This window comes from Canis lupus, chromosome 1, assembly GCF_011100685.1.
Source record: "Canis lupus familiaris isolate Mischka breed German Shepherd chromosome 1, alternate assembly UU_Cfam_GSD_1.0, whole genome shotgun sequence".
In the NCBI taxonomy this organism is placed as follows: Eukaryota; Metazoa; Chordata; class Mammalia; order Carnivora; family Canidae; genus Canis; species Canis lupus.
In genome coordinates this window covers 61,359,881-61,381,016 of record NC_049222.1, presented here as the reverse complement: position 1 = coordinate 61,381,016, position 21,136 = coordinate 61,359,881, and the positions used below count along the sequence as shown (strand labels likewise).

Here is a 21,136-nt window from a genome sequence, read left to right as displayed (position 1 = left end):
CTTTAGTTAATGCAGAATAACTAGAAAATCATCATTTGGAAACTCCTAATAAAATAGTTGATGTAGGAGATTATGATGAATTGATGCTAAAACCATTAAGTAAAAGGCTTGATGGGGGGAGGACTTCCCACAGGAGAATTCAGGCTCATACCATCTGACCAGTTGATTTTTAGCACCATTAAAATTGGGAAAACCAGATATGTATCTAATGATATGATATAGTACAAGGTACACAACAGCAACTACCAATGAAGTTATTTTGTCAAGAAAAAATAAATTGAACTTTAAGCCCCTAGATATAATTATCAATTTATAGGAAATATGGAGAAGTAGAGGAACACAAATGACACCATGGTGAAGCAAAAAGAATAAAGAAATGGCATGGGTAAAAAAGAAAGGAGAGGGCCTAAATGATCACAACTTAAAGCACTCTATGAAACTTGTTTGAATTTTGATTTATACATATCTATTATAAGGAACACCTTGATATGGTGGAGAATCTTGATATGGGTGGATTATCAGATAATATTAAAAATTATACTTTTGTTAGTTATACCTAGTATACATCTAGGTAAGATGATGTCTGGGGTTTAGCATTTAATATTCCAGTAGAGGTGGACAGAAGGATATCTGGGATTTAGTATATAATATTCCAACATAGGTGGGCAGAGGGGGAGGTGAGAGAATCAGTAAAACAAGACTGGCAAAATGTTAGTAACTGTTGCAATTGGATGGAGGAGTATGTGGATAGTTAAAGTATGCCCTCATTATTTATGTGTACATGTGCAGGAACAGGAATATTGACATGTCAGAGAAAAGCTAGAGAACTAAAGGGGAGCCAGGCAAATGCAAAGTTTGTGATACGGCTAGACTTTTTGGTAGTACTTTAAGAGGTTGTGATTCTTAACCTTGGAGTCACTTTCAGTCTATCATGTTTTAGTCCTACAGGTGCTCATATAATTGCCCAGTTTTCGAAAAAGCTTCTTGATGAAGATATCTCTATTTTTTCTGGATCGGAAATGTTGCCTGTGGTTAAAGGAGCTTTTATTTCTGTGTGTCGTCAAATATATGGTACATGTGAAGGCCTGCAGGTGTTAATTCCTTATAGTTTGCATGAGTCTATAGCAAAGGCATGGAAGAAGGTAAGAATTTTCAAGCTTTTTATCCTCCCTGCAAATCTTTATTTCAAAGATAGTCACTGTTGTAATGCAGTTAGACTCTCTTACTGGAGCAAATATGATTTTTTTAGCATCACAGTACTCTAGGGAACATAATGCTTTTTAATTTGGTACAGGATGACTTCACCTCATCTCCAACCAGGACAAAGTTCTAGGACAAACTGAGCACTTCAAAGTCTTTTCTTCTGGTAGGAGAGGCTTTAGATAGATTATCTTTGCATAAACTGACTTTGTTCTTTCGAAGCTATTTCTAAGCATTTTTACAGACAGCTAGAGTTTTGTTATGGATATTAGAAAAAAAAAACTGTAGCAGTAGTCAGTATGTATCAGTGAACTTATAAGCCTTTCCCCCATACTTATATACTTCCCTTATAAAATATTTTATGTGATATTTAATTAAAAACAAAATAACTTAAAATTTGAAGGTAATTTAATTTTAATCATATTAAGGATCAACTGTAAAAATGTATCATGAGATCTTATGAATAATGCTATCAATAAAAAATAATGTAATCTGTTATATTTTAGACAAGTTTGCTATCAGAAAGAATTCCTACTCCAGTAAAAGGCTCAGATTCTGTTTCTTCGATAAGCCAGGAATCCCAAAACATGTAAGCACAGTTGGACTAAACTTATCTTTTTCTCTACATTTGCTGAAATAATTTAAAAATAAGAATGTAATTGAATAGTATAGCAAAAATACTCCTGAAACTATTATATCAAATGTTAATTAACTGGGATTGGAATAAAATCTGAAAAAAAGAATATACAGGAAGGTAACTGTATACATATAGGATTAAGAAAAATTACATTTAGGGGTGATGTTAGAGATTATGTCACACTTGTACCTTTAATCTAGCATTATTTTTTATATGTGCTTTATCCTGTGTTTACATTTTGGGTTAAGAAATTGGATCTGTGCAATGTTTCCGAAAATGTGGAGAATTATCAACTACTAAATTTGGAAAGCTAACTAGGGAATTCCTGTAGTAATAAAGTGTTTTCAAATGCCAATGAAGTCTATTTATATTTAAATTATGATTTTTCAAAATGTGTGGGAATGGATTTTAATTATATTTTGGCATTGGAAAATAATTTAAATCAGTATTTACAGTTTTTAATTTAGATGTCTCCATATGTTTTCACAAATACCAATAGGACATGGGATCAGATTAATAAGGGAAAAACAATATTTAAAAAAAATTAAGATCTGGTGATTTTTGTACCAGGATTCCCTTCTTAGTTGTTGGCATACTCTAAGCAGATAATAGAACTTTAAGGGATATTCTTAAGAAAAATTTAAATATCAACATTTCAGGTAGGCATGGTTTAAAGAAGTCCAACAAAAAGCCTTTTTCATTTCCTTAACAGTGTAATAGTTCAACAAATAGTTAATTCTCCTCTAAAAAATCAGCTGTAACTTTTTTCTGATAGTTGTCATGAATTTAAATCTATTACCATTTGTGTGTGTGGGGGGAGGGAGGGGAGACAATTTCTGCAATTTTTGAGGTAATTTTTAGATATATTTTTTCTTTTTTCTTTTTTTTTTAAGACTTTATGTATTTGAGAGTGAGACAGAGCACACGGGAGGGCAACAGAGGGAGAAGCAGACTTCCCGCTGAGCAGGGACCCTGAGGTGGCTGGATCCCAAGACTCTTAACCAGCTGAGCCACCCAGGCACCCCTAGATCTGTTTTCTTTGAGGTGTTTTGTGATTTGTTGTTTTTCATTTTGCATGCATTCATTTTCTAATTCATTCAGCTGTATATTGGACCAAGTGCTTTGACTTCTGAGGATAACTGTATGCCTTAAGAGCTTATTGTGTAGTTTAGAATACAAATAAATACAACGTGGCAATATAGTATGCTAAGTTTATATGATGGGGCTATGCTGGGTCCATTGGGAAAGCAACTTGTGGGGGAAATCTTTCCATAAGAAGTTGTTAAGCTAAGTTAAACAGAACAGTTGTTAACTGACTAAAAACTGAACATTATTTCAGATGGAAGAAATAGTATGGTCAATAGGCTTGAAGAGGGAACATGATTAATGTAGTTAATAAACTTACTCTCAGTAATTTCTCAGTAATCTAATTCTTATTAGATATACCCTCCTGTCATAATTGGCAGTGGATGGCCATAGGCTTCCCTCTAAGGCAGAGTTTACAAAGATCAAACTTAACTACATAGTAGAAGAAAGCAGAGTGTGTGCTTCCTACAGGTAGCTGGATAACAAACAAGTAGACTAAGAGAGAGGCATTACTTAGGCAGGCATGCTTAAGTCTTCCTCAGGTCTCTGGAGTCCTTTCTTCCAAGAGGAGGAGTAAGTGAGTAGGTGGTAGGTGGGGAGGGGCAAGCAATGTGAAACTGGGGAATGTGCTCCATGTAGAATCTTGATTCTGGGGGAAAGAGGAGTTTCCCTCAATGCATGATAGTAATGTCTTAGAAGCAAAAGATTTAATAGAGTTTTTGATAATATAGAGTCAGAACTGTTGATTTCATTTTCATCATTGAAATTAAATTAGCTCATAGAGCTGAATGTCTTTTGTTCTTCTGTGTTGAGAAGTTGGTATGAGATAGACATTATTTGTTCCTTTGTAGTTTGGTAAAATTGAGTGTAAAACCATCTGGGTCAGTTAACTAGACTATCTTAATGCCAGTACATAGGAGATTACTTTTTTTTTTTTTTAATTCCAGTATAATTAACATACAGTGAGTGTTACATTACTTTTAGGTATACAGTATAGTGATTCAACAATTTCATACATACATACGTTTCTTAGTGCTCATGGTGATAAGTGTACTCTTAAACCCCTTTACTTATTTCACCTGTAACCCCACCTGCCTCCCCTCTGGTAACCATTTGTTTTTATTAAGAGTCTGCTTTTTGAATTGTCATTTTTTGTTGCTCTTGTTTTGTTTCTTAAATTCCACATATGTGTGCAATTACATTGTATTTGTCTTTTTCCAGCTGACATATTTCACTTAAGCATTATATTTTGTAGCTCCATCCATGTTATGCCAAGAGTGTGGTTTCATTCTCTTTTGTGGCTAAGTACTATTCCAGTGGAATTACTGGATCATATGGTAGATCTGTTCTTAATTTTTTGAGGAACCTCCATACCATTTTCCATAGTGGCTGCACCAGTTTGCACCAAAAGTGCACAGGGATTCCTTTTTCTCCACATCCTTGCCAATACTTGTTTTTTCTTGTGTTTTTCATTTTAGCCATTAAGACAGGTGCGAGATGATATCCCCTTGTGGTTTTGAGTTGCATTTCCCTGATGATTGATATTGAACATCTCATCGTGTGTCTGTTGTCCATTTGTATGTCTTCTTTTATGTCTAGTCTTGTCATCTAATGCCCATTTTTTAATTGCAATATTTTGGGAGGGGGTTGAGTTGTATAAATTCTTATTTTGAACACTAGCCCTTTATCAGATATATTATTTGCAAATATCTTCTCCCATTCCTGATACCTTTCTTGAATAAGTGAATAAATTAATAACACTTCTCCTACCTCTAGACACTAGTTTCTAAATAATGACACCAACAGTAAGACTAAGACTGAAATGATAAAGGTAAAATTAGGTTGCTAAAATTAATATTTTTGAGCCTCTGATAGACTAATGTTAGGTATTTTGAGCTTTTATTTTCTGATAGCATATGTTAAAAATTCCCGCCTTCCATTTATTGATGCTTTACTATACTACAGAGAAGATAGAAGTTTTTATGTAGTCATCATAGGGGTTTGGTGTCTTTTAAATCTAGACCTAAAATTGTAGCCCCATCTGAAATTTCTACCATGCTGGTTTGGTTGATTAATAGTGATGACAAACCATGTGGGATCATTAGGGTGACCAAAGAGAAGAATATAATCAGAGGGAAAACAATGTGCCCAATCTGCCCCAACCAATCATCAAGAGGCCTTTAGAAAACTAGAGGGTAAAGTTGGGGGTCAGGAGGAGTCTTTGACCAGTTCTCATAAGCTAACAAAACTGTGTACTTGTTGCCAATACCCTTATCCCAGCACCAATAAACAAATTTAATGGCTTGGATTTTCCATTTTGAAACAGTGTCTTTTCTATAATTGAAACAATTAAATGCTAAGATCATGGCAGAGAAGATAAACTAAATTATGTCAATTCTGTATAATTTTTCAGAATTGTGGGATGCAACCTGTAAGTTTTTTTGCCAGTGTTGTTTTATTTTGGGGGATGGGAATCAAGGTAGACTTTAAAATGCACTTTCTTTAATGGCTAATTTTTTTTTTTAAGATTTTATTTATTTATTCATGAGAGATGCACACAGAGAGAGAGGCAGAGATACAGACAGAGGGAGAAGCAGGTTCCATGCAGGGAGCCCCCATGTGTGGGACTTGATCCTGGGACTCTGGGATTATGCCCTGAGCCAAAGCAGACACTCAACCACTGAGCCACCCAGGTGTCCCAGTGGCTAATGGTTATTCAGGTTTTTTATTTGTGTTTGAGAGACTTGGTTATATTTTCTAAAAAGACTACATTTTTCAATCTAAACATTTTTTTGTTAATGTGTTCAAAATATTCTTTATGATTAAAAATTCTTTACTTATAATTATTTTTTGTGTCTTAGTATTTTTTTTGGCCCTTTTCCCTATTTAGCTACTTATTTGCATTAGTTTATGCAAAGACCAGGTTTTAGATTTGCTAATGCTCTTTTCATCTTTCTCTCTCTCCTTTTCATCTTTTCTCCTTCCCTAGCTTATGTAGTATAAGAAAGTAAATGAAAAGGGGAATGAGGGCAGCCCCGGTGGCTCAGCGGTTTAGTGCCGCCTTCAGCCCGGGGTGGGATCCTGGAGCCCTGGGATCGAGTCCCACGTCGGGCTCCCTGCGTGGAGTCTGCTTCTCCCTCTGCCTGTGGCTCTGCCTCTCACTCTCTCTCTCTGTCTTTTATGCATAAGTAAATAAAATCTTAAAAAAAAGGTGGGGGGGATGAGAATGGATATTGAGAGAAGCAAACTATAGCAGCCATACTAATTTTAATATATTTTGATATGTAGCACTTTCATATTAAGCTCTTTTAAATATTTTAAGAGCTTCCTATTTGGATTTTACTCTTTAATCCATGAAGTATTTGCAATACACTCATTTAAAACAGTTATTTTTGCTATTATCTTTTTTACAAAACTGTTGACTTATAATTAATTTATATTTTTAGAGAATCTGGATTGCATTATATATATCCTTTTATGTTGGTTGAGATTTGTGATGTATTATAGGGTCATTTAAACCCCAAATCTGTCTTTGCTTGAAAAACCTTATTTTATGTTCTTTATTGGAAGGACCTAATTTTTCTTTTCAGTCAGTTATTAAATTTGTAGACATTTATTATTTTTGCCATTTGTTAAAACTTATAGTCCATTCTTTCTCATAGTCTCACCCGCCCCCGATAAAGTATATTTTTAAGTTTCCAAATAGTATTCCTTTGTTTTTTAAGGGTTTGAAGAGCATTTAACTGATATTCCCTCTATATCTGAAAATGACTATTTTTCCCCCAGCCCACAAACCCACCCTTCAATGTGGTATTTGTTCTTTCTCTCCATCCACTTCCCCACCCTCTATCTCACCCTCCCCCCCTCTTTTTTTTTAAAGATTTTATTGAGAGAGAGAGAGAGAAGACAGAGGGAGAGGGAGAGAGGGAGCCCAAGCCAACTTATGTTGAGCAGAGTCCAATGCAGGGCTTTATCCCATGACCCTGACATGACCCTAGCTGAAAACAAGAGTCCGGTGCTTAACGGACTGAGTCACCCAGGCTCAGTGGTTGTTGACAGTTTCACTTATCACAAGTAGTAGTTGATAGTTTATCTGGGGATAAAAGTTTTGGTAGATAATTATTTCTCATTAGTGTTTGAAGCTATTATTCCATTTTCTTCTGGAATAAACAGTAACTGACAAATCTGTTAGTATAATCACCTTTCTCTTATAGGTCATATCCTTTCTCACAGCTTATAATTTAGCTGTGATATCTTTCCGTAAATCTAGAAAATTCTTATTATCTTTTTAAATATTCCTTTCATTCTCTTTTACTGCTTTTATTTGATATATTTTGAGACTTTTCAGTCTGTGCTCCATATCTCATTTGTTAAACATTTATTTTTTTTACCTTTCTTCTATCCAGTAATTCTTTGTGTTTAATTGACTGTGTTTCTTTATTTCCAAATTTCCAGTGTTTCTTTTTAAAAAAAGTACCTGTTTTTATTTCCCTTTTGCTTTTTTACTTCAGTTTTAATAGAAAAATTTTAAAAATCTTCCTTTGAATATCATAAATTTATTTTAGTCATTAATTCTGGAAATTATTTCAGCTGGAATAGATTGATTTGATAAGTGTTGATTCTGCTAGCTCTTAACTTAGATATCTTTTAAAGTTTGGGAGTTCATTTTTGAGAGTCTTTTTGTTTGCTTCTTTCCCTACTTTTCTCACTCTTCCCTTACTGTTTCTCCCTATTTATGTTCATTTCTCCCTGCTCAGTTTTATTGTTTTTCTCTTTTATGGTTGTGTTTTAAATAAATATCATCTTGGCATTTTGAGGCTCCTGTCAGTAATGATGTAGATAACATCACAGATAGAACTGAAGAACTAGAAAATAAATTGATAATGTACTCATTTCAAGAAATGAGGATCTGTGTCTTCCTGTTCCCCTAGCCTTGTGGCTTGTCAAAGCCCTACTTTTAGAGACTGTGTTATACATATATAAGTATTTTGTTAAATGTAATTTTTTTAATATATAAATTTTATTTTAATTCAGCTAAATGTATATTATTTTTATTAGTCTTGCTAAGACCTAGGTCTTTTTTTTTTTTTTTTTAAGACCTAGGTCTTAAGCAGTGAGCCTAGCACTGGTTTTGTGTCTCATATGTAATTTTGTTAGTCATTTGTACCCTACTGGAACTAAATTTGGTTTCATTGCCTGCATTTGCCTTAAAAGTAGAGCCCATTTCTTTGTGTTTCTGTTCTCTGTCTATGGTAGAATTTGTTATTTAAACATGGTTATATCTTTGGCCATTGCTTTGTGATTGGTATATAGGGATATATTTGTCAAAACCTGTACTAATAGTTCTTTTTTTGATCCAGAAAAGTCCTGGATTTCAAATTTCTTTACAATCATTTCCAAAACAGATTTCTGTGACTTCCTTAGGGAGAAAATGCACACTTCTACATATTCACAGTTTCACTATATGTGTAGATATTGATTTTTGGCATAATTTTATATCTAAAGTTTCTTTCCAGACAGGAGCATCCAGTTGGGTAGTACATTTTCTCCTTTTGGTACTTCTGAATGAACTGCTTATCTACATATGATTCCATATTTCTAGCTCTGACTTTCCTATTAACTGTGTCTTCTGAATGTTTCAGATTTTTTCTCTGGAGAATATTACTGGCCTTCCTTTAAAAAAGTGTTTTGAGGAAAGAAATATCATTCTCCAAAAGTGAAATTAAAAACCTATGAAAATAAAGATATTGTGCCTGATATACTTTAGAATGTTGGAAGATAAATACTCTGTAGTGAAAAGAAAGTATAGAAATAATGGAGAGTTGGGGCTTGGAGACGCCAGGCCCAGCAGAATTATAGTAGGAGAAGAGAATGAAATTAAGGCACAGATGAGAGAACCTAGATGTAATAAAAAATGCTGATACCTGTAGTTCATATTTGATTAAAGTGAAAGAAACTTACTGAGATAGAAAATATAATAATAAAAACTCACTATCAAGGAAACGATACTTTTAATCTTATTTTTTAAACTGAATATTTTGCAATCAGTGTGTCCTCTATAAGTTTATCACCAGTATTAAGCTGTAATATTTTCTTTTCAGTTTTGAGTGTAATAAAGGAATGAATACTTTTCTTTTACCTGTTTCAGTATGGCTTGGGAAGAGAATTTGTTAGATGATTTACTAAATTTTGCTGCCACTCCCAAAGGACTACTATTTCTTCAAAGAACAGGTGCCATCAACGAATGTGTGACATTTATGTTCAACCGATATGCAAAAAAATTACAGGTATGAGTTACCATCTGCCGCAGGCAAAAGAATTTTTGTTGCTGTAAAAGCTATAAAGAACATTATTCTGTCTTCTCTGTGTGAAGAGGTTATTAAACTTCAATTAAAAAGCCATATAGCATTGTAATATTTAACTTGATATTTTTTCAGGAAAGCGTTAGAGTTGATGTTGCTATCTATGGATATGTTTACAGGATGGGAAGTAACCAGATGGAATTGAAAAATATAGTTAACCATCCAGATGTGTTATAAGTATAAGAAACATCTGGTTATACTAAAACTGCGTGGAATTTCAGGAAGGGGAGAAACCTCATCGGGTGTAAATGTTAATAAGAATTTAGTCCTCACATTTAAAAAACCTACTTGCCGAGGGATTTTACTAATACTATTAAGTAAAATGTACAGTATAATTTAGCTTTTTCTCAGAAGTTCAGTGAAGTGTATTCAGCTTTTTGCTGTGATAGTATAAACATCTCTGAACTTGGCTTTATAGGATCATATGTATGCTTTTAAACGTGTCTTCTTTGTTTCTGGCAGCTGTTGTATATTGATGTTACCAGGTTATCAGGTTGTAAATACCATTTTATTTGTTCTTCAGTTCTAATTTCCTACTTTTACCTAACCCTGTGAATAACTGAGAGTTTTTGGCTGTGAAGAGTAAGTAGTGTATGCGGGAGGGCTCCAACCATCTCTTCACAAAAAAAACATATGAACATTAGTTCATGGATTTATGATAATTAGGTTTGTATGTGCAGATGTGTTTTTATTGTTCTGATTTAAATGGACCTCAAGTATAGAGAACTTATTTACATGCCTCAGTTTATGGCATACTGTCCTTATCTGTCCATGTAAGATGTCTGTCTTGATTAATTTTATTCCGATGTCATTTCTGACTCACAGTTCCATTTTACCCTACCTGCACCCTCTACTCCAGGCTTCCATACTAATGTGTTTAATATGTGTAATATCCCTGGGCATGTATATTTCTTGTTGAATATTGTATTCGCCTATTTGGGCTGTTAAAATTCCATAAATTGAGTGGTTTATAAACAGCAGAAATTTATTGCTCACAGTTCTGGAGGCTGGAAGTCCATGATCAAGATGCCAGAGTGGTCAGGTGAGGTCCCTCTTCTGGTCATAGATGTTTCCTGTCCTCACATGGATAAGAGTTAGGGAGCTCTCTGGGATCTTTTTGTAAGAGTACTGATCCGGTTCATGAGGACTCTCCACCTCATGATCTAATCAAAGTCCCACTTACTACATCACCTTTGGCGGTCAGGATTCCAACATGTGAGTTTTGAGGGGACACGAACATTCGGACTATACTAAATATTGAAGTTTCTCAGGGGTTTTAAGTTTACATAAATGAATTTGTCATTTTAATTTGAATTTCTCTGCTGGTGAGTTTGAATCTCCTTGAGTCCTTAGTTAACCATTTGTGTTTTTATTTTTATTTTTTTTTACATATTTGAAAATATTCAAGCAATTCAAAGAAATTTTTTTTTCTCATCAAATGCTCGAGACAATGCTTACACAACTTTTAATATTGTGTTGATATACCAAGGAGTAGATACCATTGTTTTAACATTTATGAATGTAAACAAAAATCTAGTCTTCCTTTATACCAGCCTGGTGATTATAATAGAAGATTCTGTTCCCTAAATCTCAGTAACTCACAACCTTATAATATTATACAATACTTTAATGGTGCTTTATGCTATTCAGGACATTTTTTGAAAATTTAGATTCTCTGGTATCTTGTAAGAAAACCAGTAGGCCATTTCCTTTATTTTGCTGAAGAGAAAGTAGAGACCCCAGCTTGTTAAGTGATCTGTGAATGCTCACACACCTAGTTACTGAAAGCAGTAAGACTAAAGCTCAGATTTGTCTTTAACAGTGTTAATGAAGGCTAAGTCTCCCTTTAGTAAAGCATCTCTTCTCTTCAGAGAAGTTACTCTGAAGTTTTTCTTTGCCTCTTCCTTTTCAGTACTTACTGTGAATTTGTGAGGCCCCTTGGCTGCTAGTATTTAAATCAGCTGGGTCAATGGGGATGACTGATGAATACTGTGTTTTCTCAATTATTATGGAGGAGGGCAAGTGGGAAAATGACATTCATATTTCTGGACCCCTGTGTCATCTAACTACAGAACTGATGTTGGTAAATTAAGGAAGGTGGAAGATACGAGTAATAAAATTGGAAAAGGAAGGCAAACTTATGAAGACATTAATAGCAGAAAATTGAAGAAATCTAATTCTTTCTCATGGTCTTTTAGTTACTTTTTACTTTTTTTGCCCTCAAAACTGAATGTACAGTTTATATTTTAAAAATTTGATCAAAAAAATTTGATCAAAACAGATCCTTTTAACAAAATGTTGAAAAAATATAAATTGTAAATGGCTACTTAGCTTTGTTTAGAAGTCAACCATTTTATTAGCCAGCCTGGTCATAACTAAGATCTGAAAAGGAGGAGGTTTTTTTTATGTCTATTATTTCCATATTGTTTTCTGCCAAGAGTGATACTTCTGTACTTTGCCATGAATCTTTGTGACATAATAAATTATCCAAGGTCTTCTACAACACTGTTTAGAAACCTCTGTGTTAATGAGAAGATTCTCTGTGTGTGTGTGTGTAATATATATATATATAATTACCTTAGGGAAAAAATACCACATTTCCTCTAAAAATAATTACCATTGAGAAGATACTATTTTTTAAAGTTTTTTATTATTTACAAGTATAGTTCAACTGGCAATCGATACAGATTTATTAATGAGGAAATTTTTTATTGAAGAACTAACCTAAGGAATAAAAAAAAATAGAATTTAAAGTTGGAAGGCATGTTAATCTTCATCTGGTCAAAGTTCCTTCTATTATGTATGAAGAGACTTAGATCTAAAAAGAGAAGTGACTTGTTCGAGGTAAAAAAAATACTTAATTTTAAGGCTGGGGCCAGAACCTGTATCTGAAATAAGATAGTCAAAAATATTAACTCATTGATAGAGTGTCTGAGTTTGTTTTGCTGCTCATTATCTTTACCTGAAAGAATGTTTAGTATTCTGATAGGAAGAATCAGTAACTCTACATGTAACATGTAAATGAAATATTAGCATTTTATATTTTCCTGCTTTTCATTGTTCCTTCTTTACTTATGTTGCTAGATCAGCAGGCATAAAAAGTTTGGCTATGGAGTTTTGGTAACCCAAGTGGCCTCAACAGCAGCAGGTGCAATAGCACTACAAAGTTCAGGTAAGTTTTTCCTTTTAATTAGAATTCTAATAATTTTAAATAAAATGAGCAAACCAATAGAAAATTTAACTGGCACAACCAGCTCTCAGATTTACTCCAAAGTTCTTTTTCCAAAGTTAGGCCTTAGGTAAGTAAGGGAAAGTTATGGGATTTCCTTTATCTTTTCTTTTCCATGATATTGCAATGGATTTTTTTTCCCTTGAAAATATATGTGTACACACACACACAGCCTTGTTCTCTTTTTTGAGAATAATGGAATATAATGAAATAAACTGAGACGTACGTGATGCTTTAGGGAGTTGTCTTCATCTTATAAATCAAAAAGATACCCTCTAAGTACAGTTCAATCTTTTAGGATTTCTTTTTCTTTTTCTTTTTTTTTTTTTATTTTTTTGAATCTTACAGGATTTCTTAATGCTCAGTTTTAGTGACCTGAATATACTTCAAGATTTACAACCCCAATAGTTACTATACACACATACATACCATTTCCTTATTTCTCTTCTTCCTCTTTTGCTTTTTGAATGCTTTCTTCTCACCACTTAGCTTTGACCACTGTCTTTGCAGTCAGCGTGTATTATCTACTATGGATTAGATTTTTAAGAAGTTTAAACATTGCTAACTTAATATATCTTAAGGTTATCTAAACCCTGAACCGGAGACAAAGCATACCTCTAATAGAGACGCTATGGTTATGTTTTTCAAAGCTTAGGGTTGATGACTTGTAACTTCACTGATCAAGACTGATTCTCTCTTTAATGAAAATATTTTACTATAATGAATCTTAAAACCTTTTGGCTAAACTAATTTTGAGTACTTGTATTATGAAACATGTTTCTTTAGCAGAAGTTGTCCTAAACTGAACCACTTATTTTTTTTCTTTTTAGCATAAAATCTAACATTGCCATACTCAGGGGCACATTATTGGAAGCATTTGGAGATTAGATTTAATCTCAGATTTACTTGTTGGTCAAGTCATTAAACTTCAAAGCCTCATAGTATCAAGTTTCTCATGAGAGGATTAAATGCAATATTTTTATAGACAATGGAAGGAAGACCAACACTGCTTGAGTTCCTATGATATCTTAGGGTACTATATTAGTAACTTTACATATATCATCCCATTTATACTTCATGGCAACCCTTGAATATAGTACTATTTCAGTTTTCAAAAGGGGGAACTGGTGCTCTAAGAAGTCAAGGGATTTGTATAAGGACATATAACTACTGAGCTGGCAGGTTTATAATTTTAACCCTGATATTCTTGATTTCAAAGCCTGCATTTTTTCTCTTACACCAGAGAAACCTTTCTGCTCTACTGTTATTATGAACTTACTGATTTTATGATTAGATGTTCTGTTTTATACTTTTTTAAAAATGTAATTTGAATCTTCATAAAAGAATATAATGGTCAGCCTTAATAATCATTTTCTTTTTTTTTTTTTTTTTAATTTTTTTTTATTTTTTTTAATAATCATTTTCATTTAGATATATAGTATCTGACTCACGAGAATTTAAACTGTATTGAGCCAAAAGTTGTGTGAAATGAATTGTCTTAAGAATTATAAAAAAAGTTATATTAGAATAAGGAACACACAGTCTTTAAGTGCATACCCTCCTTCCTGATATCTCCTACACATGCACACACACACAAGCACACACATGCATGCACATATATACCACCTTTCAGCTGCCTTTCATTGTTGGCCCATTTGCAGAGTAAAATGTAAACTTTTTTTTTTTTTTTTTTTTTCCAGAAAAACATACTCAGAAGTTGTTGGCCAGGGGATAAATACTAAGACTCAGAATTCAGTTCTCCAGGGAAATAGTGTCTTAGAATTTAATCATACAGTTTTATGACAGGGAGGTATCATGAAGGAATAATGAACCACAGGAGATATAATTTCTATCAAGGTTAGAGGTTATTTCTTACACAAGATATAATAAGTATGTGTCTTTTGTCACTGTGGACTAATTTTGTCAGAGGGATAATTATGTCTCTTCCATAATCTCCAGAAAAAGTATACTGTAAATATGATGTAAAATAATTCTCCTTAGGATTTATTAATGCACTTATAACTGAACTATGGGCCAATCTGGAATGTGGAAGAGATGATGTTAGAGTAACTCATCCCAGATCTACTCCAGTGGATCCTATTGACCGGAGCTGTCAGAAGGTAAGGAATGATTTGAGTATCTCTCTCAGAAATTCATGCAGGGGCGCCTGGGTGGCTCAGCAGTTGAGCGTCTGTCTTTGGATCAGGGCATGATCCTGGGATCCTGGATCAAGTCCCACATTGTGCTCCCTATGGGGATCCTGCTTCTCCCTCTGCCTATGTCTCTTGCCTCTCACTCTGTGTCTCTCATGAATAAAGAAATAAAATCTTAAAAATAAATAAATAAAATAAAAAAAAATTACTTCATCCAGACTTTATCTGTATATAGTTGCAACCAGCAGCTTTTCCTAAGTTTCTCTTCTCTCCTTTATTTCATTTCTACATTTTTTATTTTTCCAAAACAAGTGGCCAGCACTACCAGTGTTCCATGAGAATTGCATTTTGCAAGAATATTTTCCTTTCACAATACTTTTACTGTAATTTTTCTCTTAATATAGAGTAACACACAGTAGACTTACTATGAAAAAACATCCCTCCCCCCGCCAAAACTCTAAATCAAAAGCCAGGGGACCAAAGTGGGGAAAAAAAAAATATATATATATAGAAGCTTTTTGCCCTTGGATTTAAATTTAGTATAAAATTATCAGGATGGGCAGCTCCAGTGGCGCAGCGGTTTAGCGCCACCTGCAGCCCAGGGCGTGATCCTGGAGACCCTGGATCGAGTCCCACATCAGGCTCTCTGTATGATGGCTGCTTCTCCCTCTGCCTGTGTCTCTGCCTCTCTCTCTGTCTCTATGAATAAATAAATAAAATCTTTAAAAAAAAAGTTATCAGGATTATTTGAGGAGCAGTGGGCAGAGATAAGATGCTATCATTTAGAGTAATGTGCCAAAGAAAGAAAAATTCCGAAGTACTTCTTTAAGTACTTTATTATAACTCAGTGGCTTTTATGTATTTGACATATTTCCCAAATTTCACTAAAGTTAAATGATACAGTGATTCCTGACTTTGGCTTTATGGCAGCCTTGGATAGTTTCAAAGGATGTTATAAAATCTTAAAAAAATGAAATTCTGCTTTTTTATGATGGTAGACTAGTTCCCTCCAGTAAAAAACACAAACTCTGGAAAAACACTTATAAAACCAACTTGTTAAAAACACTGGAATGGCTAAAAAGAGACCAAAAAATGGAAGGGAGTCAGTAATGCATACGAAGATTGGTATTGCTTGAGATTCTGGATTTAACAGACTTTTGCCTGAGGGCAAGTACCAGTTGGTGCTCCACAGACAAATACCCATACTCTAACAACATTGAAAAAGCAGAAAAGTTTCAGGGCTACACAGGAGCTGGAAGATGGAAGAAGATCTCTGAAAAGATGTACTTAGGGGACACTTAAACTCTTTGTGTACACTATGCCAATATAAGACCCTCCCCTGAACTTGGACTGAACAAATGTCAGATGCTCTTTACCACAGAGGTCAGAGTTTAGAGTTTGAATTTGACATGTTAGCTATTAAAGTCAGCATTGGGGATGATATCTTTTACAATATATTGGACATAATCCATAATTACTAGACATATGAAGAATAAGATGTGATTTGAACAGAAAAAGGCAACTATTAGATGAGATTGAAATGATGAAATTGGAATAATCTATAAGAATTTTGAAGGAGTTTTTATAACTAGAATGCAAAGGAAAATATGCTTGTAATGAATGAACAAGTTGGAAGTTGTAGTAGAGAAATAGAAACCGCATAAAAGAACTAGATAGAAATTCTAGAACTAAACACTTTATCTGAAATAATTTTCTAGATGAGCTTAACAGAATATTTAAATATGACAGAACAACAAGTCATGAACTTGAGATAGATCAGTAGAAATTATATAATCTGAAGAGCAGAGAGAAAAACTAGAGAGTACCTCTATGATTTGTGAGACCTTTATCAAAAGCTTTAATATGTTCAATTAGTATATCAGAAATAGAAGAGAAAGAGAATGGGACAGAAAGATATTGAACAAAAGCTAAATTTCCAAATATCTTGGAAAATGTAAATTTATAGATGAAGAAACTTAGTGAATCTCAAAGAAGACTATGCAAAGAATGCAAATACAAAGGAAACTGCAGCAAAGCTCATTGTAGACATAAAAACTGCTGAAACCTAAAGATAAAGAAAAGAATCATGAAAGAAGCCATATAAAATCACACATACAGGGGAACAGCAGAAAAGTTTGCTGATGTCTCATTGGAAACTATGGAGGCCAGAAGAGAATAGAACATCTTTTGTGTGCCAAAAGGGGAAAGCCCAGTCAACCTAGAATTCTGTATCTAGCAAAAATAACCAAAGATAAAAGTGCAATAAACCTTAAAGTTTAAGAAAATATTTTACAGCAGACCTGCATTTTATTTAACACTAAGGGAATTTCTTCAGGTTGAAGGACAATGATACCAGATGGGTATTTGGATTTTCAGACTGAAAAGAAATTGCAAGAGGTGAGTGAGTATAAAAGTCTGTTGGGGTACCTAGGTGGCTCAGTCTGTTAAGCGTCCAGCTCTTGATTTCAGCTCAGGTCATGATCTCAGGTATATGAAATTGAGCCTTGTGTTAGGCTTGTGCTTAGTGCAGATACTGCTTGAGATTCTGTGTCTCGCTATCCCTTTGCCCTTACCCCTTGCTCAGGAGTGCTCATGTGCTCTGTCTCTCTCTCTCTTAAATAAATAAATAAATAAATAAATAAATAAATAAATAAATAAATAAAATCTTTAAGAAAACCCTGTTTTTCTCTTAATGTCTTGTAAATACGTAAGACTCTTTATTTATTTAAAGATTTTATTTATTCATGAGAGACACAGAGAAAGAAAGGCAGAGACACAGCCAGAGGGAGAAGCAGGCTCCATGCAGGGAGCCTGACGTGGGACTTGATTCCGGGTCTCCAGGATCAGACTCTGGGCTGAAGGCAGCGCTAAATCGCTGAGCCACCTGGGCTTCCCAAGACTCTTTAAAAGAAAACTATGACATATAGTGGGATTTATTTTATACTTAGGGGTAATATACATGACAGGTCTACTACACAGGGTAAGCAAATATATAATGGTATGCAGATCTATGTGGTTTCAAGATTCTTAAATTTTACATTAAGTAGAACAATAATAATTTTTAATCCGTAGAAAATATTTTTATTTTAAAGTTGGGATTTTATTTAACTTCTTTGGCTTTGAATTAGAAATGTCTGTATAAACTAATGGTTAATTTCTGTTAAAAAATGTGTATTCTTCTAAACTATGAACTGAATTATCTAGAAATAACTCATAGCAAACATTCTTATTGTCCAGCTTACAGTTCTAAATATTGCTCTGTAATGACTTGGTATTTAATTTTACTTTTGGGATTTAATTTTACTGTCTTTTAAATTATAGAAAACAATAATGTGGCCTCAGTATATAGTGAGGTACACTAAATTTATATCCAGTCCAGCCTCCTCTTATTTCTCATAGCTGTGTTTTAGAATATGATAGACAATATGGCTATATTTATTTATAGCTTTTACAGATATTTATATTTATTTATAGCCATGTGGCTATATAAACCTACTTAAAACCAAAATTAAAAATTCAGTCCCTCAGGTCCATTTAATCATATCTTAAGTGTTCAGTAGCCACATGTAGTTAGTGATTGTTGCATAGTTCAAATAATAAAACATTTCCAACACCACAGAGAGTCCTATTGGACAGCTGACCTGGAAAAACCACTAAATAAGATGCAAAAAGATAGAACTAGAATAAAAATCTAAAAATAACCCCAAAATACAGAGAGGGAAGAGTAAGGGAACAGAAGAGGGGTGGGGAAAAAAGCCAAATAGTAAAATAGTAGTGCTAATCAATAACTGCATTACATGTAAGAGACTAAATAATTAAAATGCAGATTTTCAGAATAAGACCCAAATATATATTATTTCTAAGAAATTCACTTTAATGAAAAAGACACTAATAAATTGAAAGTCAATGAATAAAAAAAGAGGAAAAATATATATTAGGAAACTGCAGTAGCCTTATTTAATGTCAGAGAGAGAGAGAAAATAAAATAATGTCAGATTAAGAAACATTTGAACATAATATGTAAATGTATCAGGAAGATATAATAATGATAAATTAGTTATGATCCTAGAAATGAGATTAAAAATATATGAAGTATTAAAATAACTTAAGGAAGAAATAGGCAAATGTAACAGTTGAAGATGTTAACATTCCTCTTTCAGCAATTGATGTAACATCTTTCTGGCTGTTCTCAGGCACATGATACCAATATCACTAGTTATCACTTGATCTAATTGTTCTTTATAGAATACTATATTCAGTGACTGCAGAACACATATTCTTTTCAAGAGTACTTAGCATGCTTACCAAGAGACTTGCTGAGTTAGAGTGTTAAGTCTACATAAATTTAAAATAATTGGAATAATACAAATTATGTTCTGTGACTACAGTGAATTTAAGTATCATAAGCTAGAAACTATAAAAGCCCAAATATTTGGAAATACACATCTAAATAAACACACAGCTCAAAGAAGTTATAAGAGAAATTAGGAAATATTTTAAAGCAGGAAATAAAAATAAAATAGAAAATTTGCAAATGTAGCTGAAGTAGTGTTAAGAGGCATATTTATAATATTTATATTAGAAATATCTAAAATCAGTGAGTCAAGTTTTCACTCTAAGATATTAGAAAAAAAATAAATTCTACCCAAAGCACATGGAAGAAAGAAAATAATAAACATTAGAGCAGAAATCAATGAAACAGAGAAAAAGACAAATGAGAAAAGTGACAAACCAAAAGTCGATACTTGGAAATGATTATTAAAAAAATAATAAGCTCCTTGCTAGACTGATCAAGAAAATGAGAGACCCAAAGTTAATCAAGAATAAAAGAAGAGTTTCACTGAAGATCCTGTAGTTATTAAGGAATAATAAAGGAATATTGTAAGCTTTATGCTATAATTTAAATAAGATAAAATTGGCAAACTTCTTAAATATGCTTACCCAAACTCACCCAGTATAAAATAGAAAATCTGAATAGCTATGTATTTGTTCAAGAAATCGAATTCATTTACCAAAATACATAGCGCCGCATGGTTTCCCTGGTGAATTCTATGAAACTCTTATAGGAGAAAGAACACCACTACAATGGGGATGCCTGGGTGGCTCAGCAGTTGAGCATCTGCCTTTGGCTCAGGGCGTGATCCCAGGGTTCGGGATCGAGTCCCTCATTGGGCTTCTTGTGGGGAGCCTGCTTCTCCCCCTGCCTGTGTCTCTGCCTCTCTCTCTCTCTCTCTCTCTCTCTTTGTCTCTCATGAATAAATAAATAAAATCTCACCCCCCCCCCCACTAATCTCATACAGGCTTTTTCACAAACAGAGGTGAAAGAATCAGTTACTAACTTATGTGATGAGGCCAGCGTAATATTGATATGGATGAGACTAAACTGTTACCAAAAAAAAAAAAAAAAGACAAATATATCTGAGTATAAACTTAAATATTTAACAATATATTTTCAAATTGTATATAGTGATATATTAAAGGACCTATCTTTTTTTTTTAAGATTTATTTATGATAGACATAGAGAGAAAGAGAGGCAGAGATACAGGAGGAGGGGAGAAGCAGGCTCCATGCCGGGAGCCCGATGCGGGACTCGATCCCGGGACTCCAAGATCGCGCCCTGGGCCAAAGGCAGGCGCCAAACCCCTGAGCCACCCAGGGATCCCCGGACCTATCATTTTTTATGATTGAGTGGGATTTATCCCAAACAACAGAAAGTTGGTTTCTCAGTCTGAAATGAGACTATAATTCTTTTTATTAACAAAATAATAAAGATTCATATAATGATTTCAGTAGACATGGACACATGATTTGCCAAAATTAATGCCAATTTATGATATAAAAACTTGGCAGATTTTGTTCAATCTGATAAATACTATCCATCAAAAATATGAATCTCATATTTAATGGTGAAATACTGGACCTAAAATGGATTCACTCTCACTAATTTAACATTGTATTAGGTCTTAGTGCTGTAAGGCAAGAAAAAAAAATAGGAAGGCTTAGACTGGAAAGTTGTAAAATTAATTTAAAATGGTTGGATTTTCTTATCTCAAACTTTCCTTTTTTTATAATAACTTTCTGATTTCTGCATTAGACACTTAAAAATATATTTTTGGTATATTAAGTATAATTGATATTATTCTTAGAACCCCAAATCTTAATTTCTTTACCCCAAGTATTGTCTACTCTCAAAACCCTTTTCCTTTATAGCTTTCTATCTGTAAGGTAAAATGAAATTCCCATTACTATTTCGGAAAAACCTTGTTCTTTTTCCTAGAGGATAAAGGTAGTACTCATTAACATAGCACATCTCCTGTCTACCTGCCTGCTACTTTGCAGTCATAGCTCTCACCTCCCCTGCTTTGCCTTAGTATCATCCTCCAATCCATCCTCTCCATAGTGTGATACCATCAGGTCATTTAGAGAACCATTTTAAATGCTCTAATAGTGTATTTGTCCTATATTACA

General features: G+C 33.6%; 1 protein-coding gene across 6 annotated transcripts in view; it reads left to right on the top strand.

Moving 5' to 3' along the window:
* TBC1D32 (TBC1 domain family member 32) overlaps positions 1-21,136 on the top strand; it is a 211,472-nt gene that overhangs the window by 65,967 nt on the left and 124,369 nt on the right. For all 6 annotated transcript variants that reach the window (XR_005353848.1, XR_005353847.1, XM_038526673.1 and 3 more), the window contains 5 exons: positions 941-1,142; positions 1,707-1,789; positions 9,072-9,210; positions 12,370-12,457; positions 14,516-14,634. Coding sequence is in view for 4 of the 6 variants with exons in the window: in XM_038526673.1 (XP_038382601.1) it covers positions 941-1,142; positions 1,707-1,789; positions 9,072-9,210; positions 12,370-12,457; positions 14,516-14,634 (631 nt within the window). In the remaining 2 variants the exon portion in view is untranslated. The remainder of the gene's footprint in view (positions 1-940; positions 1,143-1,706; positions 1,790-9,071; positions 9,211-12,369; positions 12,458-14,515; positions 14,635-21,136) is intronic.